The following is a 25,648-nucleotide window of genomic DNA, read 5'->3' as shown; positions in this document are numbered from 1 at the left end:
TTGTCTTGTCAACATTTTGGAAATTGTTTGTTTAAAATGTTACTTTTCAAAGGGGGTGTACTCATTTACGCTGAGTACTGTAACTTCTGCATAGTGACAAAACCAGCCATATGCTGGGGGGGAATCCGGCTAAACCCCTGCTGAAACAGGCCCTCTTAAAACTGCAGGGCATATTTTACAAGTACCATGCAACTATCTGAGGAAATTATGATTAAAACATTGATAGAATTAGACTAAAATTAAAATTGAGTTCCATTGATGAAATCTTGACCAAAAAAAAAAAAAAGACTAAAATGTAACTACTATTTTCAGGACATAAGACTAAAAGTAAATTTAAAATCATTTACATTAAAGATGAACACTGCTACACTGAACTAAAACAACATTGGCGCCCAAATAAATATTACTTGTACAGATCAAAAATATTTTATATAAAACCCATTTAGAGACAGAACTGACTTTTAAAGTTGTGTATTTTTGTAGCTGTCTGTTTAGAGACCAAAACACAAGGGACAGATATTTATCAGAGAGGTCTGATTCACAGCACAGCTTTGCCATGTCAGAAGTAAAGCCTTTTATGAGAAACCTTTCCTTTGCCTAAATCCTGATAAAGCCTTGCCTGCATTTTCCTATAGTTACTAAATTAATCTCGGAGCTTGTCAGCTGTTTTGTGAATCTTACGATACAGTCAAAAACCTTTAATTCAGCCTTCATGAGGCTTAATAATATTGGCATGAGCCATTGTTCTTGTTTCTGTAAACCTCATTTTAAAGCCATATACAGTGGGGCAAAAAAGTATTTAGTCAGTCACCAATTGTGCAAGTTTTCCCACTTAAAGATGAGAGGCGCCTGTAATTTTCATCATAGGTATACCGCAACTATGAGAGACAAAATGAGAAAAAAAAAAATCCAGAAAATCACATTGTCTGTCTGATTTTTAAAGAATTTATTTGCAAATTATGGTGGAAAATAAGTATTTGGTCAATAACAAAAGTTCATCTCAATACTTTGTTGTATACCCTTTGTTGGCAATGACAGAGGTAAAACATTTTCTGTAAGTCTTCACAAGGTTTTCACACACTGTTGCTGGTATTTTGGCCCATTCCTCCATGCAGATCTCCTCTAGAGCAGTGATGTTTTGGGGCTGTCGCTGGGCAACACGGACTTTCAACTCCTTCCAAAGATTTTCTATGGTGTTGAGCTCTGGAGACTGGCTAGGCCACTCCAGGACCTTGAAATGCTTCTTACGAAGCCACTCCTTCGTTGCCCGGGTGGTGTGTTTGGGCTCATTGTCATGCTGAAAGACCCAGCCACATTTCACTTCAATGCCCTTGCTGATGGAAGGAGGTTTTCACTCAAAATCTCACGATACATGGCCCCATTCATTTTCCTTTACACGGATCAATCGTCCTGGTCCCTTTGCAGAAAAACAGCCCCAAAGCATGATGTTTCCACCCCCATGCTTCACAGTAGGTATGGTGTTCTTTGGATGCAACTCAGCATTCTTTGTCCTCCAAACACAAGTTGAGTTTTTACCAAAAAGTTCTATTTTGGTTTCATCTGGCCATATGACATTCTCCCAATCCTCTTCTGGATCATCCAAATGCTCTCTAGCAAACTTCAGACAGGCCTGGACATGTACTGGCTTAAGCAGGGGGACACGTCTGGCACTGCAGGATTTGAGTCCCTGGCGGCGTAGTGTGTTACTGATGGTAGCCTTTGTTACTTTGGTCCCAGCTCTCTGCAGGTCATTCACTAGGTCCCCCTGTGTGGTTCTGGGATTTTTGCTCACCGTTCTTGTGATCATTTTGACCCCACGGGGTGAGATCTTGCGTGGAGCCCCAGATCGAGGGAGATTATCAGTGGTCTTGTATGTCTTCCATTTTCTAATAATTGCTCCCACAGTTGATTTCTTCACACCAAGCTACTTAACTATTGCAGATTCATTCTTCCCAGCCTGGTGCAGGTCTACAATTTTGTTTCTGGTGTCCTTTGACAGCTCTTTGGTCTTGCCATAGTGGAGTTTGGAGTGTGATTGACTGAGGTTGTGGACAGGTGTCTTTTATACTGATAACGAGTTCAAACAGGTGCCGTTAATACAGGTAATGAGTGGAGGACAGAGGAGCCTCTTAAAGAAGTTACAGGTCTGTGAGAGCCAGAAATCTTGCTTGTTTGTAGGTGACCAAATACTTATTTTACCGAGGAATTTACCAATTAATTCATTAAAAATCCTACAATGTGATTTCCTGGATACTTTCCCCCCATTCTGTCTCTCATAGTTGAAGTGTACCTATGATGAAAATTACAGGCCTCTCTCATCTTTTTAAGTGGGAGAACTTGCACAATTGGTGGCTGACTAAATACTTTTTTGCCCCACTGTATTGATTTCGTGTAAAAAAAAAAAGTAAATGTAGTATTTTTCTGCAGGTTTACAGGAGCATGCAGTGTGAAGAATACATCGATGCCAAAAGAGAGACGCATGTGAATTGGATGAGGTGAGCAGTACACTAGCTGTTGGGTTGTTTTAGTGATTTGATTTTACAGCTCCTCATTTGTTGGAAGAACTTTATCTTCATGTCATTGATATCTCCACCATGCTTTCTCCAAGTCTGTAACTCTGATCTGATTTTTTACCTTTTTCTGAAACATTGCCTCACTCTTTTAGGTATGTGAATTGTGCCCGTAATGAAGAAGAACAGAATCTTGTGGCATTTGAGTATCAAGGGGGAATTCTGTATCGTTGCTGTCGATCCATTAACCCAGGACAGGAGCTCTTGGTGTGGTATGAAGAGGAGTACACCAAAGAACTCAGTCCTGCACCTACAGGAACAACCAGACAGCAAGGTGTTACTTTTGTCTAAGAGGTTATAGAGGTTATTTTCTGCATCATTTCGTGACGTTTCTGAGCCTACCAGTGTTTCTGGGATGAAAGCTGTTGTACAATGCAGTCTGCAATAACTAGAGCATTCCCCAGAGAACTCATTTTGGCCTGTTCCACCAACCAGGTAGGTCTTCTCGATCATATGACCGTGACCAACCAGAGAGGGTGAAGTCTGTCAGCTTCCTTTGAGACACGTGAAGTCAGCCCACTGCACCTCTTGCTATTGCAAAACTGACTACAGTGGTACTTGAAAGTTTGTGTACCCTTTAGAATTTTCTATGTTTCTGCATAAATATGACCTAAAACATCATCAGATTTTCACCCAAGTCCTAAAAGTAGATAAAGAGAACCCAGTTAAACAAATGAGACAAAAATATTATACTTCGCCATTTATTTATTGAGGAAAATGATCCAATATTACATATCTGTAAGTGGCAAAAATATGTGTACCTTTGCTTTCAGTATCTGGTGTGACCCCCTTGTGCAGCAATAACTGCAACTAAACATTTCCGGTAACTGTTGATCAGTCCTGCACACTGGCTTGGAGGAATTTTAGCCCATTCCTCCATACAGAACAGCTTCAACTCTGGGATGTTGGTGGGTTTCCGCTAACTGTTGATCAGTCCTGCACACTGGCTTGGAGGAATTTTAGCCCATTCCTCCATACAGAACAGCTTCAACTCTGGGATGTTGGTGGGTTTCCTCACATGAACTGCTCGCTTCAGGTCCTTCCACAACATTTCGATTGGATTAAGGTCAGGACTTTGACTTGGCCATTCCAAAACATGAACTTTATTTTTCTTTAACCATTCTTTGGTAGAACAACTTGTGTGCTTAGGGTCGTTGTCTTGCTGCATGACCCACCTTCTCTTGAGATTCAGTTCATGGACAGATGTCCTGACATTTTCCTTTAGAATTCACTGGTATAATTCAGAATTCATTGTTCCATCAATGATGGCAAGCTGTCCTGGCCCAGATGCATCAAAACAGGCCCAAACCATGATAGTACCACCACCATGTTTCACAGATGGGATAAGGTTCTTGTGCTGGAATGCAGTGTTTTCCTTTCTCCAAACATAACGCTTCTCATTTAAACCAAAAAAGTTCTATTTTGGTCTCATCCATCCACAAAACTTTTTTCCAATAGCTTTCTGGCTTGTCCACATGATCTTTAGCAAACTGCAGACGAGCAGCAATGTTCTTTTTGGAGATCAGTGGCTTTCTCCTTGCAGCCCTACCATGCACACCATTGTTGTTCTGTGTTCTCCTGATGGTGGACTCATGAACAGTAACATTAGCCGATGTGAGAGAGGCCTTCAGTTGCTTAGAAGTTACTCTGGGGTCCTTTGTGACTTCGCCGACTATTACACGCCTTGCTCTTGGAGTGATCTCTGTTGGTTGACTACTCCTGGGGAGGGTAACAACGGTCTTGAATTTCCTCTACTTGTACACAATCTGTCTGACTGTGGATTGGTGGAGTCCAAACTCTTTAGAGACGGTTTTGTAACCTTTTCCAGCCTGATGAGCATCAACAACGCTTTTTCTGAGGTCCTCAGAAATCTCCTTTGTTCATGCCATGATGCACTTCCACAAACATGTGTTGTGAAGGTCAGACTTTAATATATCCCTTTTTTTTTAAATAAAACAGGGTGCCCACTCACACCTGATTGTCATCCCATTGATTGAAAACACCTGACTCTAATTTCACCTTCAAATTAACTGCTAATCCTAGAGGTTTACATACTTTTGCCACTCACAGATATGTAATATTGGATCACTTTCCTCAATAAATAAATGACCAAGTATAATATTGTTGTCTCATTTATTTAACTGGGTTCTCTTTATCTACTTTTAGGACTTGTGTGAAAATCTGATGATGTTTTAGGTCATATTTATGCAAAAATATAGAAAATTCTAAAGGGTTCACAAACTTTCAAGCACCACTGTATATAGTAAACTACAAGATACTGTTGTAGTTTTATTCATCATGCCCAGTTTAACCAGAAGTAGCATAAAATGCATGCCCTGTGGATCCCGAGTGGCACAGCAGAAAAGTGTTGTCCCCGTCATCCTCCCCATCATCCAGATATTGCCACTTTCAAATCCTGATGACGCCACAATCATCTGTGGTTGGGAGCTCAAGAGAGCAAAATTGTCTGGGCTCTCTGGGAGGGAGAGATGGCATGCTCTCTCTTCTCTGCCCTGTCAGTTACACTGGCCAGTCATGGGTGTGTGAGAGCACATTTAATAGGAAGTAAGTGGATTGGCCTTTCGTCTGAGTGTGCTTTGCAGCCCCCTGACGTTGTATGAGTAAAACATGGTCAGCTGGTGTTTCTTCTCTTGGAGGAAGCACATGATAGCCCTCCCTGGTTGGTAGCTGTTATGTGATACTGGAGAGGAGGCTGATGGGTGGGAATTGGCCATGGCTAAATTAGGGAGAAAATTGGGGAGAAATCGGGGGGAAATGCCCTGTCACAGCAAACACATAATATAGGATAATGTCAGACCTCCCCATATTACAGAAACACTGGGGGGGGGGGGGGGGGGGCATTATAATAACTACAGTGCAATATAACCAGCTGGCTGGAAAGAAGTTAGTTGAAAACACACATGCAGTGTGTCTGAACCAAGCGAAGTTTTTAATTGCAGATGTCAGTCAAACCCATCAACCATTATAAAAATCAATTGCAACACATTTGCTTTATTTCAGGAGCATATGTGATGGTTATATTGTCAAGCAATTTAACAAGCAATAACAATTTTAGTATTTTTATGGAATTCAATAATTCCACGAGTCATACCATGGAGAACTTATCTTTTTAATTGTGTTAAATTTTAGCTCCTTAAAGTGCATATCATGGGTAAATTCAGGAGCAAGATCAATGTAATTCTCCTATTTTATATTAAACTTTGGTCAAATATCTATAATATTCTGCATTCTCTGAAATTTTTTTACCTTGCGGAATACCAGAAAAATTCAGTTGAAATTCATGAAGTTCATTTGAGGCGAATCGGTCAGCCTCTGGAAAAACTTGGCATTTGAATTTCCCGGCAAACACTGATTTTCGTGATGTCGTGTGCGGAACACCTCCCTCTGAATCCTACATCAGCGCTGGTTTGTTTATGAGAAAACGACCTGGTGGTTTTCTGCAAATTTCTTCAACGTTATCATGTAATTATTAAAATGGTTAACAGATGTATCGTAGGAGGGTGTAGCAACACCAATCATGATGGGATTAGTACTCATCGTTTCCCAAAAGACCGGACAATGAGAGAGAAGTGGGAGCGCTTGCTCTACACAGGCTGTGCACTGAAACTGTGCAAGCTCTCGCAGCCTGCTGGTGCTTCCGCAGTGGCTTCTGGTGGCTCCAGACTCCCTTGGGATTTTTCCAGACGCATTTTGTTATTTTATTTTTTTCTGCTTTCGACAGATGGCCTTGGGCAAAATTACTCTTCTGGATGAGTGTGTAAAGGGACATACTTTTCATATATATAAAAAAAAATAATAATAATAAATTGGTCCAGGATATGCACTTTAAACTCTTGCAGCTGAAGAACTTCAACATGTTAAGGAACAAATAGCGTCTGATGAATTAACGAACAATTAAACACATGGAGGTTTGGTTGCTTTATTACTACAAATCACACCGTGGCGTTCTTCAAATACTGCAGTAAGGAAATTCCTACTGCTGCAGACCTACTTGAATGCCATCTGAACCGATGCAGTGTCCCTTTTTTTTTTTTTTTAATACGCCTACATTTAAATTAAATGACTATTGTTATGTGTCTTAATTTATGGATGTTGGCTTGCTTTCATCAATTACATTAATATGAATCAACTGGGCTTCACAAAATCCCACAAAACTTAATTTCATGAAATTAGTGTGTAATTGAAATTAATAAGTGTTTTAAACTTGACAACCTAATCCATATAAAAAAAATCCAGATAGAAAATACATATTTGCTTGTGTAAATGCTACTAGAAACTATTTGCAAATAAATCTATCCATATCCAGTTTTATAAATAAGGCCCATTTTTGGATCTTTTAGAACCTTGAATGTGAGTGCTGAGTTTCCTTCTCAATCCTGGATGAGATGTAAATAAGGCTAGGCTTGCCATTACCTAGACTTGACATGATGTCCAACAGGAACCAACAACTCCCCTTTGGTCGCTCAGACCCACGGAGCGATGGCCAGTGCTGTGCATAGCTGCTGTTCCAGGACCTTATTGAATCTCCCAGTATTCCAAGCTAGAGGCTGCTATATCTTAGTCTGCAACCTTTTGTTTTTGTCTCAGTCTTAATTCATGTAGAATCTTGATTAAGTTTCAGTAAAAGCACTCCTTACATTGGGTTAATGTTGTTATATTTTATCTTGTTGCATTTCATGTTCAATTTGTTATTTTTGTCCTTTCATTTCTCCAGAAGTAAAGAACGCTCTGCTGCAAGTCTTTTCATGCTCCACATGCCCTCGTTCCGATGCATCTCCAATTTACCTCGACAAGCATATCCAGAGATGCCACTATGAAGAGTACGTGAGACTGCGAGAATCAGGAGAGATTAAATATAAGCTTCAGATCCCCTCCAAATGCTCCAGTCATCAACCAACATCAACTGATATTATCCATTCTGATACTTCCCATAATGATATACAGAAGGAAATTCACCACTGCTCAGATTGTAGAAAGAGTTTTAGTTATCAGAATGCACTCAAGACACACCAGCGCATTCACACAGGAGAGAAGCCGTATCACTGCTCACAGTGTGGGAAGAGTTTTGCTCGTCAGAGTGATCTCCAACGACACCAGCGCATTCACACAGGAGAGAAGCCGTATCACTGCTCACAGTGTGGGAAGAGTTTTACTCAGCAGAGTGCTCTCCAACGACACCAGCGCATTCACACAGGAGAGAAGCCGTATCACTGCTCACAGTGTGGGAAGAGTTTTACTAGTCAGAGTTATCTCCGACTACACCAGCGCATTCACACAGGAGAGAAACCGTTTCACTGCTCACAGTGTGGGAAGAGTTTTACTCGTCAGAGTTATCTCCGACTACACCAGCGCATTCACACAGGAGAGAAGCCGTATCACTGCTCACAGTGTGGGAAGAGTTTTACTCATCAGAGTCATCTCCGACGACACCAGCGCATTCACACAGGAGAGAAGCCGTATCACTGCTCACAGTGTGGGAAGAGTTTTACTCAGCAGAGTAATCTCCAGCAACACCAGCGCATTCACACAGGAGAGAAACCGTATCACTGATCACAGTGTGGGAAGAGTTTTACTCAGCAGAGTAATCTCCAGCACATTCACACAGGATAGAAGCCGTATCACTGCTCACAGTGTGGAAAGATGTTTGCTTGTTTAGTTACATTTTAGACCTTCAAGTGCACTAACTCAGAGATACTGCATGATTTAAAGTTGTCAAATTAAATATGGTTGTTACAATTTTGACTGAAAATGACCTGTACTTTGAACTTTATTGTTCATGTTACACTGGTCAACAATTTTTCAGAAGTTGTCTGCTTCATAGATGAAATTGGCTATTATGAAATTTGGTGTGTTGAATTAGAAGTGACAGTTAATCAGCTGATTGGCTATGGCTTCCATGATATTTAAGATTTTAAATTTTATACTTATGTACATTGTGTAGATCATAATATTTTAAATATAAATTGTAAAACTAGGTCTCTTCATGTGTTTATGGTCCGTTTACATGATATTTCACCTGTTCTCTTTATGTAACACTAGAAAATCAGCAAGAAGTTTATATAAATAAAATGTATTATGAACCAAATTGCAAAAACAATTATGTATAAGTACTGAATAGGTTTCGTCCTTATTCTGTGTGTACGCAGTGGGTTTTTATTTATTTATTTATTTATTGGCAGCTTGTCTCTTGTATTCATGAAACGGAGCATCTCTTGTCAAGCAAAGACTTGATCTCAAGTGCATAGTACTGTATGATTTTTTTTTTTTGAGCTGATATAAGACCAGTTTGTTCAGCAGAGTGATGTCAGTTGACTTATGAATGCATCATCAGTGACTTCTAAGAATAACCTAATGTCATGTATGATGCAATACCGGCTTCAGATTGCATCATTCATTGTTTTGCCAAAAAAGTAAGTACTATCCAAAGCCACTCATAGATTTATTCATAGAGCCAATCTTGAAAACGAGCCAATGAACAATTTTAAGTTTCATTTTCGTTCTCAGCGATCCAGAGTTAAAGTTTGACTATATTTATTTCAGAAGCATTTTGGCTGTAGACCAGTGTTCTATGACTGTTTTAAAATCTGTAACCTTATAGTGATGTTTAAAATGAGACTGTTAATGTTTTCTTTTGCTCTTTAGTCATTAATTACCACCATACAAATAATGAATTAACTGTAACCCTTATCAGTGTAGTACTCCAGCATGAGACTAATTGTTCATGGAATTATTACTGATCAGGATTTTAATGTTTAATGGAAATGTCAATCAAACCAAATGAGTACGGAGCACTTAAATGAAGCTCGTCCAACTATATGCATCCACCTCGTCTCACTGGTTGAGGACGAGGCATCAAAGTTGTTTATAATCTAGGAATTGTACAAAAACCTGAACAAAAATTCAGTATGCTTGAAGTTCTTTATCGCAATGTATGTCGCTAAAAAAAATCTACGCAGTTGATTCAACTAATTATTTACAGACTCGTGGTTTAAATTCTGAAGTTGTTTCTGAATTTGCGGAATTTCTCAAACCTGGTTGTATCTTTAGACAGCAAATTAATTGTCAGAGACATTATTAAGACTTGGTGATGTCATTAAAAATCAAGGAGGCCATACAAAGTACTAGATGTAGTAGTTTTAGTTGTGGGGTGTACTCATTTTTGCACCACCCTAATTTGAGTAAAACTGAAAAATGTGTAATCTAAGTTATATTATTAATCTTACTTTCCCGTTATAAGTTAAACAGATGTTATACTAAACTTTATCTTTTCAACATTTTGGAAATTGTGTTCATTGAGATATTGTTTAAAATGTTACTTTTCAAAGGGGGTGTACTCATTTTCTCTGAGCACTGTAGCCTCGCTCAGGAGCTATCTGCTGATAGCTGCGCACTAGTTCTTGTGGTCGTCCTCTTGTAAACTGCTCCAAATGGTACAAGCAGTCTGCCTTTCCTGCCTTTTGCTCCATTCCTTGTTCAAAGGCTTTGATAAATGCCCTTTACTGGAGTGGATTCCTTTCAAATATGGGAATTTCTTGGGGTGGCAGGGACAATGTACTGATGTCGCACTAAAGATGCAGTTATGTCGTTTTGTCTGTGCATGATGGTAAGGAGGTCACTAGATGAATATTGACCACTTTGCTGATATGAGAATTGCCTCTGCTCACCCTCCATTGGTGCCATTGTTGGCTGGCGACAAATTTGTTATAATGTTTCCATAGTATTGGTTTCTTGCTGTTGCTCATTGGGATTGTCCCACTGCTTTGAGGCAGCCTCAGACCACTGTTCCATTTCCTTTCTTTGCACATCTGGTAATTGTGGGTCATTAGATGGAAATGATCCCTTCATCGCACTGATTTGTTTTGTTGGCTTCCAAAATCACAGATTGTATTCCTTCACTATAGGATTTAAGACGTTGATGGATTGCCATTTCTGTTTTTCCCTTTCGAGATAGGAGTTCATGCCATCTGAGGGTGCTTGAGAAGAACTTTACAGATCTGAGGCCTGCAATACAGCCAGTTTAGCAGTTGATGCAGCCAGTTCAGTCTCATCTCAGTTAATTCTATGATAAATTGGACATAAACATTATCCTTCACAATAAAAGGAAATATTTTAAAAAAATCAGCATTTACCCAGAAGACTTTAAGTTTATCAGTCATTCATTTATTTACTTATTTATTAATTTGTTTGTTTGTTTATTTTACTGAGACATGGTCAAGTCCCAGGATGAGACAAAGAATGCAAAGGAAGCCAGTATTAAGTAGAAGGAACTTGGAATTTTGCATTCGTGATCTGCATCCAAGACCCTCCAATTTCCCTCTTCTGGTACAGTACATGGCTGAATAGGATTGCTCTTGGAAGGTGCATTTCCTGAAAGTCAAGTCAAGTTTATTTGTACAGTGCTTTTAACAATAAACATTGTCGCAAAGCAGCTTTACAGAATTTGAATGACTTAAAATATGAGCTAATTTTATCTCTAATCTATCCCCAACGAGCATGCCTGTAGCGACGATGGCAAGGAAAAACTCCCTCAGACGACATGAGGAAGAAACCTCGAGAGGAACCAGACTCAAAAGGGAACCCATCCCCATCCGGGCAACAACAGACAACATGACTATAACATTAACAGTCCTAATATAAAGTCAGCTTTGTTGATGCTATAAACCCCCCACCGACGGAGACCCGAGCGCAAAACCATTCACAACAACCACAGTCCCAAGGTCAACAAGTCAACTGCAGTCCCCAGCCACAAAAGCACCACTGCAAGAGTCCAGAGCATCCTCCAGGCGCGACCCCCAACTGTCCACATGGGGCCGCCCTCCACAGGAGCGATGCGATGAGACTCCAACCAGACACAGGTGTAGGTACCATGCGCCATCTTGTGTCTAGGAACTACAACTCCCAGCCAACTTCCGCGTTGACCTACGTCATGCCTGGGCGGGATCACTTACAATCACCACCTCCATGATCTTCAAAAATGCTTGGAAAACTCCATTTTATGCTCTCTGGTGTCTGAACTCAGCGAAGAACAGACCATAAAGGGACGCTCACCATCAGACCGTCCGAAACCTGTTTCAGCGCGTTTCCTCCCTTGTCTACCCTTGATCAAGGTAGATTCCGGAAACACGCGATTTCTAACTCAAGCGAGTTATTAAACCGGTTTTGCAATTATTATTTTTCTTTTAAGATGTACGCAACTGCGAGCAAAATGCAGTTTATTTGTGCTTAAGAAAAGCGGCTGGTCCCTTTCTTAAGCCCATGCACGGTGTTGAAAAGAACTCCTCTTCTCATCAGCTACGAAGCTTCTAGAAAGAAACTCCTCTCTTCCTCACCGAAGCGCTTCCAACCTCCTCGAGCCTACTCTACAGAAGACGAGACTTTTTGCAGTAAGAACAGGCATTGGGCAAAAAGATTAAGTATTAGGAATTAGTTATTCACTTAATGTGACGTTATATGAAGTTAAATGAAGTATATACACTGAATTTTGGTTCTCTATCATTTGTTTGTTGATTTAAATTGGTTAATCAATAAGGTTTTGCATGGTCTCTCTCTCTCTCTCTTTTCCTGTTTAAGGTTCTAATTTCATTACTCACACATATCCTGACCTCATTAAGATCTCAGTACATTGAATAATACTATAGAGCTAGGGGGTGAGCGGCCTGAAAACTTTTGTCTATCCACTGGGCTCATGCATGCTTAGCAAGAAAACAGAGCCAGCTTCCTTTGTTCTCCAAGGAGACATGTGGTAGGCCTTCCCCCCCCCCCCCCCTTTTTTTTGTTCCTTATCACCCTGAGTCCTGATTCAATTCAACCTTTATAGCAAATTCTCCTGTGCCTACATTTAAAGCCACATATATATATGTGTGTGTGTGTGTGTGTATATATATATATATATATATATATATATATATATATATATATATATACCGTAAAATACCAAATAATAGCCGAGTTCCAATTAACCGCCGAGTTCCCTTTAACGGCCGGGTGTACGCGTGTGTTGTGACAAATAAAGGCCGGTTCCGAATACTCGCCGGGGTCTAAAAAAAAAAAAAGCGTCCGAACGTTCTATCTAGAATCTTGAGGCCCAGCACTTTTCTGGTTTTCTGGTGTTTAAACGATTTTGCATTGCATAGTTTTCTACCGAAACAATATGAATGAATGAATGCAAAATGAAATTATTTCTATAATACTGTTTACAACATTTTGTTACGCAGGGGTGATAGCGTTCTGGCGCGCCGTGGCTGGGGAAAAAAAAAAAAATCTAGTTCGCCCATTGTCCTGTGTCATTCTGAGATGCGCAGATAGACAGTAAAGGGAATTCGGAATTCCCTTTACTGTCTATCTGCGCATCTCAGAATGACACGTAACTTACACGTAACTTACGTGATAATAAACATGCCATTTCAATGTTATAATCTTGGTCTACCGTAATATTTCTTGAGGAATGCAACTCCGTAACTTTTGACAGATGTCTTAGCCAATTACGTTTGACATGGGTGTGTGGGATATCATTACGTCATCGAATGAGGAATACCCCTTTGGGTATACCCAACGAAAGCCAGCGTGTGTGGTGACATTGAGGACTGCGGGTTTCCAAGGTTGGACTGCTGCTTCTGTTAAACGACCTAAATTGCCGAATGCATGCGTCAAAGCACACACTGAGTTTTATTAAAGACCTTATACCATTTCACTTGCCCTTACCCATTCGGATCTGGAAGACGCTTTACAAAAAAGGTGAGAGCGTTCTAACATGCATTTCAGTCTGCTCGCGGCCAATCTAATCCAAGGGGCCTTTTCAACAAGTAATCTGTCGTGCAAGTTGGGCAGAAGCACGCGTCAGGCAGGCAACATGTAGGCCTACAAGTCAGTAACCTATTGAGGTATTTCACCTGACGTCACAGGGTCACGTGACGCCCCGGTGTCCACCATTTTGGACGGCAAGCTAGCTAATGTCAACAACAGTAGCTGGTATGTTACTGTAGCAATGTTTACGTTCAGTCATTTGGATGACTGTTAAAACCTTTCAGTCTCAAGTTTTTCCTTTACTGGATTTACTAGTTTACTGAGCTAGCGCGCGACGGCTCCCGGCCCGGCCGGAGAGCGCGCGACGGCTCCCGGCCCGGCCGGAGAGCGCGCGACGGCTCGCGGCCCGGCCGGAGAGCGCGCGACGGCTCGCGGCCCGGCCGGAGAGCGCGCGACGGCTCGCGGCCCGGCCGGAGAGCGCGCGACGGCTCGCGGCCCGGCCGGAGAGCGCGCGACGGCTCCCGGTTTGGCCGAGCGCGCTAGCTCAGTAAACTAGTAAATCCAGTAAAGGAAAAACTTGAGACTGAAAGGTTTTAACAGTCATCCAAATGACTGAACGTAAACATTGCTACAGTAACATACCAGCTACTATGTTGTTGACATTAGCTAGTGCTAACAGCTAGCTGCTAGTACACTGCTACAACACAGACACCGACCCTAATAATACAGTTCTTAGTCATTGCCTGGTAACAGCAAATTTATAACGGGCCATGTCTCAACAGACTAAGAAGTTATTTCAATGACATTTAATAACATTTTGTTTATCCTGAGGACCAAAAGTAAATGAAAATGTGAACAAACCTTAGGTGTAATAAGATGGCGACCACCGGCTCCAGGGACGACCCGCTGATGTAGGCATGTTACCCAGCCTGACACAAAATATTTGTAGGCATCCAAACTCTTATAGGCTTTCAGATCAATACCTGTGTATGGCGATGGGTTTTTAACGACATAGGTATACAGATCATGTGGGCCGAAGTCAGGTAAAGACGAGGGCTTCGTGTACTTCCGTACGTCAGTGAACAATCCTGGTGGAAGCAGGTAAACATCGTTCTCTAAGCCTGCTAACCTCAATTTTTGCAAATACCTCTCCCTCTGCTCGCCCTGTAAATGCCCTACGTCGCTGGATAGTGAAGGTGTTTTCTGCATCTCGCTCCTTTTTCTTTTGTTTTTCGTTTGTCGCCTTCCTCGCATTCAAACTGATTCGAGCCGTGCCGTCCAAAATGGCAGCATCACATGACTTGGTCACGTGAGTGAAATACCTCAATTCAACTAACTTTCATCCGAACTTGAAGTTTTCTACGGGGTCGAGCCACCGTACCAACTCACTCGGGGAATAGGCTCATATCCGCCAAATAGGGAGACGTCTTGGAGAGAAACGTGAGAATGCAAGATGACAGTATGTAGCCACTGCAGGTCACTTATTTTTCAGCATAAGAAAAAACCCTTTGGTTTGACACTTCGCACCCTAATTATGTTGCTTCAACGTCGCGCCCTCCATGCAATTTCAGATTGACAGACATCGCGAAGCGCAAAGGGTGGAGGCTGCATGGGTGAGGGTGATAGCAAGTGACCATAACTTTGCAGAGTAATTAAATCACAGTGCTGCGCACAGACAATGGTGTGGTTTCTTGATTATTTTGTAAAGCATGCACTTAACTAGTCATTAACAGGAAAAGGTGTGTGATTTATCCTTTATCCACCCCGACTGTGCCATGCGAAGATGCATTCTGCGCGTCTTCAAAATTCCCCGAAGTCGACACCGTGCTATCTGTAATCTAACTCTAAACAAACTAAGTTATACTGGTTAAAAGTAGGCCTATCTGAGAATGATTTTTTCCCCGTTTTGAGGTAGATTTTGGGGAAGGTGTTTGTGAAGAAGGAATTAATCGCCTGTTCCAAATAGCCGCCTAGTCTCTAATACGCGCCGGGTCTCTTACGTGATTGAGACAAATAATAGCCCGGGCTATTATTTGGTATTTTACGGTATATATATATATAGTGTGTATGTATATATGTGTGTGTGTGTGTGTGTGTATATATATAATCACGGATGACCGTTTTGAATGTATTTTAATTGTTAACTTTAATTTTATCACACACACTAGGCTGGAAAGGCACATGCTAGCTAGCATCCCTTTGTCCAGCTAGCTTACAAGCTAACCACTTGGAAAGCACATGGTTAGCTAGCAATTCCTTTGTCCAGTTAGCTTACAAAGCTAAATCTGCTTACACACACATACACACACACACACACACATTCTGTTCATAGAAGATTTCATTCTGTTGCCATTCAATTATTCAAATTTCTTTTTTTTCTCCTCTTATTTTTACTTTTTATCTTTGTTATAATAAACATTATTATTGGAATTTTGTGTGGTGTCTGTCTGCTGTTTCGATACTTTTGAAGTCACCCAGATCGTAAAAGAACTATTAAGGTGTATATAATATTGAATGTAGTCTGATAAGTGATCAAAATTCTGAGTTATATCAAATACTGGTATGATTCACTGAATGATTCACTTGAATGATTCATTTGAATGAATCATTTCAAACGATTCAATGAGACTGATTTCATGGTAGGATTCAATTCAAATGAGTCAAATTAAACGATTCAATGTGATTGAATCCATTTAATTATTAAAGATTGATCACTTATACCAACCTAAATACACATAATCATTAATTACACCTACACAGGGCACCAGGATGGATCAGGCAGGTCCGAGGAGCAGAAGAGGTTCAGCATCTCGATCCCAGAACCACGACATGTAACTCAGAGGGACAGATTTGGGGGGGGGAGGGGAGAACTGAGAGAAAAACACAGGTTGTTGGGTATGCCCAATGTCACCTGAATAAGTAGGAACAGTATACATATTGCACTGAGTACAAGCAGGGACTCCGGCAACTAACTATGACAGCATAACTAAAAGGGGAGAGCCAGAAGGTAACACAGGCATGAGGGAGTCCCAGAACATAAAGCAGCCAGCCACTACACCATCAACAAACTCAAGTGAGCAAGCGAGTGGGAACTGACAGCATCCATACATCCCAGTTTACCAAAACACCATGTCTGAGGACCCTCCAGATCTACACCTTTACCTCATAAACACCATTAACAAAAGGCTTGACTAAACAGATGTGTTTTCAGCCTAGACTTAAACACTGAGACTGTGTCTGATTCCTGAACACTACTTGGAAGGCTGTTCCATAACTGTGGGGCTTTGTAAGAAAAAACTCTGCCCCCTGATGGAGCCTTCACTGTGGGAGGTACCAGCAGATAGCCTGCATCTTTTGATCTAAGTAGGCATGGCGGGTCATAGAGGAGCAGAAGTTCACTCAGGTACTGTGATGGTAGACCATTCAGTGCTTTAAAGGTTAATAGTAGTACTTTATAATCAATACGAAATTTGATTGGGAGCCAATGCAGTGTGGATAAGACAGGGGTGATGTGGTCATATTTTCTAGTTCTAGTCAGGACTCTTGCTGCTGCATTTTGAACTAACTGGAGCTTGTTTATACACTTCTTGGAACATGCAGATAGTAAGGCATTACAGTAATCCAACCTGGAGGTAACAAAAGCATGAACTAGTTTTTTCCGAGTCATGTAGTAACATTAAATTTCTTTTCTTAGCAGTATTTCTGAGATGAAAGAAAGCTATCTGGGTAATGTTATCAATGTGAGTTTCGAATGAAAGACTGGGGTCAATAACTCTGAGGTCTTTTACTGCTGCACCTGAAGAAACAGAAAGGCCATCCAGAGTTACTATGTAATCAGAAAACTTACTTCTAGCTGCATGTGGTCCTAGTACAAGTACTTCAGTCTTGTCAGAGTTAAGCAGAAGGAAGTTAATAAGCATCCAGTGTCTAATGTCCTTCACACATTCCTCAGTTCTATTAAGCTGGTGTCTCTCATCAGGTTTTGCAGAAACATACAACTGTGTGTCATCAGCATAACAGTGGAAACTAATACAATGTTCATGAATAATATTACCAAGAGGTAACATATATAAAGAAAAAAGCAGTGGACCCAAGACAGAACCTTGTGGAATACCAAACTTTACCTCAGTACGTCTAGAAATATCACCATTCATATCAACATACTGATAGCGATCAGTTAAATAAGACCTGAGCCAGGAGAGGGCTGTTCCCTTAATTCCCACAACATTTTCTAGTCTATCCAAAAGAATGAAATGGTCAATAGTATCAAATGCTGCACTGAGGTCAAGCAGCGAGAGAGCCCTGATCAGACGCCAACAGTAGGTCATTTACTACAACCCTGATTCCAAAAAAGTTGGGACAAAGTATAAATTGTAAATAAAAACGGAATGCAATAATTTACAAATCTCAAAAACTGATATTGTATTCACAAGAGAACATAGACAACATATCAAATGTCGAAAGTGAGACATTTAGAAATTTCATGCCAAATATTGGCTCATTTGAAATTTCATGACAGCAACACATCTCAAAAGTTGGGACAGGGGCAATAAGAGGCTGGAAAAGTTAAAGGTACAAAAAAGGAACAGCTGGAGGACCAATTTGTAACTCATTAGGTCAATTGGCAATAGGTCATTAACATGACTGGGTATAAAAAGAGCATCTTGGAGTGGCAGCAGCTCTCAGAAGTAAAGATGGGAAGAGGATCACCAATCCCCCTAATTCTGTGCCGACAAATAGTGGAGCAATATCAGAAAGGAGTTCGACAGTGTAAAATTGCAAAGAGTTTGAACATATCATCATCTACAGTGCATAATATCATCAAAAGATTCAGAGAATCTGGAAGAATCTCTGTGTGTAAGGGTCAAAGCCGGAAAACCATACTGGGTGCCCGTGATCTTCGGGCCCTTAGACGGCAGTGCATCACATACAGGCATGCTTTTGTATTGGAAATCATAAAATGGGCTCAGGAATATTTCCAGAGACCATTATCTGTGAACACAATTCACCGTGCCATCCGCCGTTGCCAGCTAAAACTCTATAGTTCAAAGAAGAAGCCGTATCTAAACATGACCCAGAAGCGCAGACGTCTTCTCTGCGCCAAGGCTCATTTAAAATGGACTGTGGCAAAGTGGAAAACTGTTCTGTGGTCAGACGAATCAAAATTTGAAGTTCTTTATGGAAATCAGGGACGCCATGTCATTCGGACTAAAGAGGAGAAGGACGACCCAAGTTGTTATCAGCGCTCAGTTCAGAAGCCTGCATCTCTGATGGTACGGGGTTGCATTAGTGCATGTGGCATGGGCACCTTACACATTTGGAAAAACACCATCAATGCTGAAAGGTATATCCAGGTTCTAGAGCAACATATGCTCCCATCCAGACGACATCTCTTTCAGGGAAGACCTTGCATTTTCCAACATAACAATGCCAAACCACATACTGCATCAATTACAGCATCATAGCTGCGTAGAAGAAGGGTCCGGGTACTGAACTGGCCAGCCTGCAGTCCAGATCTTTCACCCAAAGAAAACATTTGGCGCATCATAAAACGGAAGACACGACAAAAAAGACATAAGACAGTTGAGCAACTAGAATCCTACATTAGACAAGAATGGGTTAACATTCCTATCCCTAAACTTGAGCAACTTGTCTCCTCAGTCCCCAGACATTTACAGACTGTTGTAAAGAGAAAAGGGGATGTCTCACAGTGGTAAACATGGCCTTGTCCCAACTTTTTTGAGATGTGTTGTTGTCATGAAATTTAAAATCATTCTAATTTTTCTCTTTAAATGATACATTTTCTCAGTTTAAACATTTGATATGTCATCTATGTTCTATTCTGAATAAAATATGGAATTTTGAAACTTCCACATCATTGCATTCCGTTTTTATTTACAATTTGTACTTTGTCCCAACGTTTTTGGAATCAAGGTTGTACTTTAAAGGAAAACTCCGGAGTGAAATGCTTTATAGGTCTATTCTCGCATTATTGGGAGTGCATACGTTGAGTTGCTATCACAATCACATCAATCGGATGTGTTTTGAGAAAATTAGTTTTTTGTGATTTCAACCAGAAAGCGCTAACACGGCAGTGCGCGGGGCATGTCTTTTTGCCGATACAAAACGCTAGTTTTAAAACCATTGCAAAGCTCAAAACAACATGACAGTTCTGTGGAAGTGAGTAGAGGGTTCCTACAAACAAAACGAGGTGTGTCTAGCTCTAAAATTGCACGAATCGAGTGTGTAGAATAGTAAATATAAATAGAATAGAATGCATTTATTGTCACTATACACATGTACAATGAGATTAAAGCATCTCCAATAACAGTGCAAACAGCGCGTAGAGAGAGAGAGAGAGGAAGGGGCGAGAAAAAGGGGGTGTAAGGGGGGTAAGGTGCACAGTCTGAGGTGTATGTGTTGTGTTACACATTATGGAGTGAGGTATTGCACATATAAAGTATTGCACAGAGACAGTCACATTATAAATTATTGCACGAGAGAGTCACATTATAAGATAAAATATTACACATTATGAAGTATTGTAAGGTAAGGTAAGGTGCACAGACTTGAGGTGTATGTGTTGTGTGTAAGGTGCACAGTCCTGAGGTGTATGTGTTGTGTGTAAGGTGCACAGTCCTGAGGTGAATGTGTTGCGTTTCACATTATGAAACATTTATTCCATGATGGCGGCGTGTGTGGTTGCAGCAGCTTACGGCTCTCCTTTTCAGTGCTCTTTTTTTTGTTTGTTTTTGTATTTCTTTCTTGCTTGTTTGTGCAACATCGGTTCTGCAGACATCCAGTACACCCGCCAGACACTTTTAGCCATCGGTGACCAACATCAGGTATCTGTTTCGAGCGACTTTCTCTTCACACATAACATCCCAGATGACATAGCGAGACCGCCGGGCTCTCCGTGGATTGTTGTCGGGTCTAGGAGGCAGCGCAGACGGAGGAGGGAGAGGAAGCAGAAGCAGGGCTGCAGGTCTGGTGCTATGCTAAGGCTAAGAAAACAACCACACAAGCCACCTCTACCGAGCCTGTATCTCTCCAATGCCAGATCCCTGGTGCATAAAACGGATGATCTGGAATTACAACTCGCTGGAAATCGCTATGTTTCGGGACTGCTGTGTTTTAATTATCACAGAAACCTGGCTTCATCCGGAAATACCCGATGCTAGCTTGCAGCTAGCAGGCCGCACTCTGCTCCGCTGGGATAGAAATGAGAACTCCGGTAAGAGCAGAGGAGGAGGGATCTGTATTTATGTGCATGATAATTGGTGTAACAACGGAACAGTTATAGATAAACACTGTTCCCCAGACCTCGAGTACATGTCTGTAAGATGCCGGCCTTTTTTTCTACTGAGAGAGCTAACTGTAGTGATTGTCACAGCTGTGTATATTCCACCTGACGCCAGTGTGAACACAGCGCTCTCTCTCCTGCTGAACACCATAAACATACAGCAGCGGGCCCACCCTGACGGTGTTCACATAATCGCAGGAGACTTTAATAAGGCCAACTTGAAGACTGTACTGCCGAAGTTTTACCAACATGTTAAGTGTTCTACTAGAGGGAAGAACACTCTGGATCATGTTTACTCCAACATCAAGCATGCGTACAGAGCCATACCCCTCCCCCACTTCGGCCAGTCAGACCGTCTTTCCCTCCTGCTCTCCCCAGCCTACACCCCCCTCAGACGCAGAGCCAGGCCCACCACAAGGACTATCACAACCTGGCCTGACAACGCACTCTCCAAACTACAGGACTGCTTTAAACAGACAGATTGGGACTTATTTGAACACCAGGAGCTGGAGACATTCACAGGAACGGTGCTGGACTATATCAAGTTCTGCATCGGGAATGTGATGGTGGATAAAAACATCCGGGTCTTCCCAAACCAGAAACCCTGGATGACCAGCCAGGTCCACTCACTCCTCAGGGCTCGCGATGCTGCCTTCAGGTCAGGTGATAGAGCTCTGTACAGAGCTGCTCGAGCTGATCTGAAAAGAGGAATAACTAAAGCCAAGGTGGACCACAGGCTGCGCATAGAGTCCCACCTGTCCAGCAGCAACACACGGGAGGTGTGGCAGGGCATTCAGGACATCACAAACTTCAGAGACTGTGATGTGCCAACAGGAGACTGGAGTGTGCCGCTAGCAGAGGAGCTAAATCGCTTCTTTGCTCGCTTTGAAACATCTCAGCAGCACTCATCTGCTCCTGCCCTGCCCCCACCACCACACAGTTCCTACACCACTCCTTTCACTGTACAGGAGCACGATGTTAGACGGGTGCTCCTGGCAGTGAACCCCAAGAAAGCTGCCGGCCCAGATGGTGTACCTGGTAAGGTGCTCAGAGCATGCACCCACCAGCTCGCCCCTACCTTCACCAGGATCTTTAACCTCTCCCTGGCTCAGGCAGTCATCCCGCCCTACCTAAAATCTGCAACAATAATCCCAGTGCCAAAGAAGTCTCCTGTCACCAGCCTGAATGATTACTGTCCTGTGGCCCTCACCCCGGTAATCATGAAGTGCTTCGAGAGACTAGTTCTTCAGCACATCAAGGACCACCTCCCCCCAGACTTCGACCCCTACCAGTTCGCATATCACACAAACAGATCCACAGAGGATGCCATTGCCGTAGCTCTCCACTCTGCGCTAAATCACCTGGAGCAGCAGCAGAGCTACGTCCGCATACTCTTTGTGGATTACAGTTCAGCTTTTAATACAATAATCCCGGACATCCTTATTAGAAAACTGGACACTCTCGGCCTCCCCCCCTCACATGTGCCTGGTTAAAGGACGTTCTTACTAAATGGCCCCAGACTGTGAGACTTGGCCCCCACTTCTCCTCCACCCACACGTTGAGCACCGGCTCTCCACAGGGCTGTGTGCTGAGCCCCCTCCTGTACTGCCTCTACACCCACGACTGTAGTCCGACCCACAACAACAACAACCTTATCGTCAAGTTTGCTGATGACACCACAGTGGTCGGACTCATCTCAAAGGGAGACGAGGCAGCCTACAGAGAGGAGGTCCTGAAGTTGGCAGCCTGGTGTTCAGAAAATAACCTCGCTCTGAACACCAAGAAAACCAAAGAGCTCATTGTTGACTTCAGGAAGCACAGCACCGACCTAGCCCCCCTCTACATCAACAACGTGTATGTGGAGAGGGTCCACACCTTCCGGTTTCTTGGTGTCCTCATCTCTGCCGACATCTCCTTGTCAGCAAACATTACAGCAGTCATTAAGAAGGCTCAGCAGCTGCTACACTTCCTGAGAGTCTTCAGGAAGTACAACTTAAGCTCCAACCTGCTGCTGACCTTCTACCGCTCATCCATCGAGAGCATGCTGATGTACTGTATTACAGTATGGTACAGCAGCTGCACTGCTGTAGACAGGGAGAGGCTCCAGAGGGTAGTTAAGGCAGCACAGAAGATCATTGGCTGCCCTCTCCCCTCCCTGATGGACATTTACACCTCCCGCTGCCTTAGCAGAGCTAAGAATATTATCAAGGACAGCTCCCACCCTGGCTTTGATCTGTTCAACCTGTTGCCCTCAGGGAGGCGCTACAGGTGCATCAGGACAAAGACAAATCGATTAAAAAACAGCTTCTTTCCAAAAGCCATAACTGCCCTGAACTCGGATATGCTCTGACTTCATAGTCTATTTATTTTACTATTTTACTAATTTATAATGTGCAGTACTTTATAAGGTGACTCTCTATGCAATCCATTGCAAAGCTCAAAACAATATGACAGTTCTGTGGAAGTGAGTAGAGGGTTCCTACAAACAAAACGAGGTGTGTCTAGCTCTAAAAGTGCACGAATAGAGTGTGTAGAATAGTAAATATAAAGGCAGTGACCTTACCTGAATTTGGTCTTCCTCAGACACCATCTTCAGTGGACAGTCCGTAAAAGGCCCAATCCCAATTCTAATTTCTACCCCTACCCCTCCGCCTTCCCCTCTGCCTTCCCCTTGGCCCTTCCCCTTGAAACTGAGCTACAAGGGATAGGGCTTGAAATTCAACCCTTACGTATTGGGATAGCCCTTCAATGATCGCATACGTCATCGCGTACCTCCGTCAGCGTTTACGTTAGCAAAACGCGACCAAATGCGTCATTGGCTGCGACCAGCCGCTACAGTCAGAGCCAGAACAGAAATCTCTGCTGGCAGGGTGTGATTTGTTAACTAACACCACTGAATGGGATATCTTTGGCGCTTCGTGCACCACATCCGACAGAATGAGGTGTCAGAAGACTCATGTAAACAATAAAAGCGAGAATAACAGAACAAAACGTACGCAGTAAAGCAACCGAAAACAATACTCACTCCCAAAGCTTTTTAGCAGCAGCTTGGATTTCAGAAATCGCTGCTCATTCTCAGCTCGAAAGCGAATCAAGCGGCGTGTTTCCTCTGGATAACAACTTAAAACACGTAAATAATGGAGAAAATACATTTATGACAATCTTTCGCCGCGGGAACCGCCATCTTTCTGAAATCCGCATGAAATCTCGCTGAAATCCGCATGGCATTGTGGGAAATCACTCAAACCCCTTCGTTCGGAGTCAGCTCCAGGAAAATCTCCATTTGGAGGGGTACAGAAGCCCTCCCCCTTCCCCTACCCCTCCGCGTTAACTGGGATTGGGATACCCCTACCCCTTCACGTGAACGCGCAAAATGGAGGGGAAGGGCTAAGGGGTTGGTCCAAAGGGTGAAATGGGATTCGGCCAAAGTCAAGTGCCGAGTGCAGAGCCCATTGTGCATTTCCAGCGGGATGGGCTCTGTACTTGGCACTCGACTTTTATGGACTGTCCACTGAAGATGGCATCTGAGGAAGACCAAATTCAGGTAAGGTCACTGCCTTTATATTTACTATTCTACACGCTCTATTCGTGCACTTTTAGAGCTAGACACACCTCGTTTTGTTTGTAGAAACCCTCTACTCACTTCCACAGAACTGTCATGTTGTTTTGAGCTTTGCAATGGTTTTAAAACTAGCGTTTTGTATCGGCAAAAAGACATGCCCCGGCCACTGCTGTGTTAGCGCTTTCCGGTTGAAATCACAAAAAACTAATTTTCTCAAAACACATCCGATTGACGTGATTGTGATAGCACCTCAATGTATGCACTCCCAATAATGTGAGAATAGACCTAAAAAGCATTTCACTCCAGAGTTTTCCTTTAACCAAAGCTGTCTCTGTGCTATGATGAGGTCTAAATCCTGACTGATACATTTCATGCATGTTATTCCTATGTAAATATGAGCATAACTGCTGTGCTACAGCTTTTTCAAGGATCTTGGAGATAAAGGGGAGGTTTGATATTGGCCGATAATTGGACAGCTGACAGGGATCAAGATCAGGTTTTTTCATCAGGGGTTTGATAACTGCTAGTTTAAAGGATTTGGGTACATAGCCAATCCTAAGAGAATAATTTATTATTTTTAGAAGCAGTTCAATTACTTCAGGTATTATCTGTTTGAATAGACGTGTAGGTAAGGGATTTAGTACACAAGTTGAGGCTTTTGATGCCAAGATTAATGAAAGTAATTCAGTTTCTTTTAGGGGAGTAAAACATTCTAATTGCTGATCTGATACAGTTATAATGTAGGAAAATGGCGGCACTTAGCTCTGGGGACTCTGGGGCATACAGCAGAGCCAGGGCTGCACTGAGGAAAGGTATCAGTACTGCCAACCAACAACATAGGAGGCGTATTGAAGCCTGTTTCAACAACTCTATAAACCCCAGGCAGGTATGGGAGGGCATCAGGGCCATCATGGACTACAAGAGCAAAGCAACAGTAACATCTTCCTCAGCTGATGTCACCTTAGCTGAGGATTTAAAGTATTTTTATGCCCACTTTGACAGGGAAAACACAGACCCGGTGCTGCCCCCCCTCCCTTCCTCTGACCCTGCTCCAGTCTTGAGCCCTCATGAGGTGAGACGTGTCCTCCACAGCATCAACACCAGAAAAGCAGCCACACTGGACGGTGTGCTGGGCCGCGTGCTGAAAGATTGTGCTGCGGAGCTAACAGATGTCTTCACCTCCATTTACAATACATCGCTGTCCACATCATGGGTCCCCACCTGCTTTAAGGCATCTACAATAGTTCCCATCCCCAAGCAGTCAAATGTCACATGTCTGAATGACTACAGACCTGTTGCACTCACCTCCATTCCTGCCAAATGCCTTGAGAGACTGGTCATCAAACACATTAAAGGCACAATACCACCAACACCTGACCCATACCAATTTGCATACAAACAGAACAGGTCGACTGAGGATGCTATTGCCATCGTGCTCCATTCACTATT

General features: G+C 42.5%; 2 protein-coding genes across 3 annotated transcripts in view; both read left to right on the top strand.

Annotated features, from left to right (window-relative positions):
• Positions 1–6,947, top strand: part of LOC132901306 (histone-lysine N-methyltransferase PRDM7-like) — a 45,971-nt gene extending 39,024 nt beyond the window's left edge. For both annotated transcript variants that reach the window (XM_060943613.1, XM_060943612.1), the window contains exons 4-6: positions 2,428–2,495; positions 2,666–2,844; positions 6,932–6,947. In XM_060943613.1, coding sequence (XP_060799596.1) covers positions 2,428–2,495; positions 2,666–2,844; positions 6,932–6,939 — 255 coding nt within the window. In that variant the 3' untranslated portion in view covers positions 6,940–6,947. The remainder of the gene's footprint in view (positions 1–2,427; positions 2,496–2,665; positions 2,845–6,931) is intronic.
• Positions 6,948–7,268: 321 nt separating this feature from the next.
• LOC132864560 (zinc finger protein 239-like) lies at positions 7,269–8,593 on the top strand (the record flags this gene model as incomplete). The annotated part of the gene is made up of 1 exon (XM_060897994.1): positions 7,269–8,593. A coding segment is annotated over one exon (873 nt), but the record flags the coding sequence as incomplete, so codon positions are not given.
• Positions 8,594–25,648: the final 17,055 nt, after the last annotated feature.

This window comes from Neoarius graeffei, chromosome 17, assembly GCF_027579695.1.
Source record: "Neoarius graeffei isolate fNeoGra1 chromosome 17, fNeoGra1.pri, whole genome shotgun sequence".
Taxonomy (NCBI): domain Eukaryota; kingdom Metazoa; phylum Chordata; class Actinopteri; order Siluriformes; family Ariidae; genus Neoarius; species Neoarius graeffei.
Note: the sequence above shows the minus strand (reverse complement) of the source record. Positions and strands in the feature narration are given on the sequence as shown.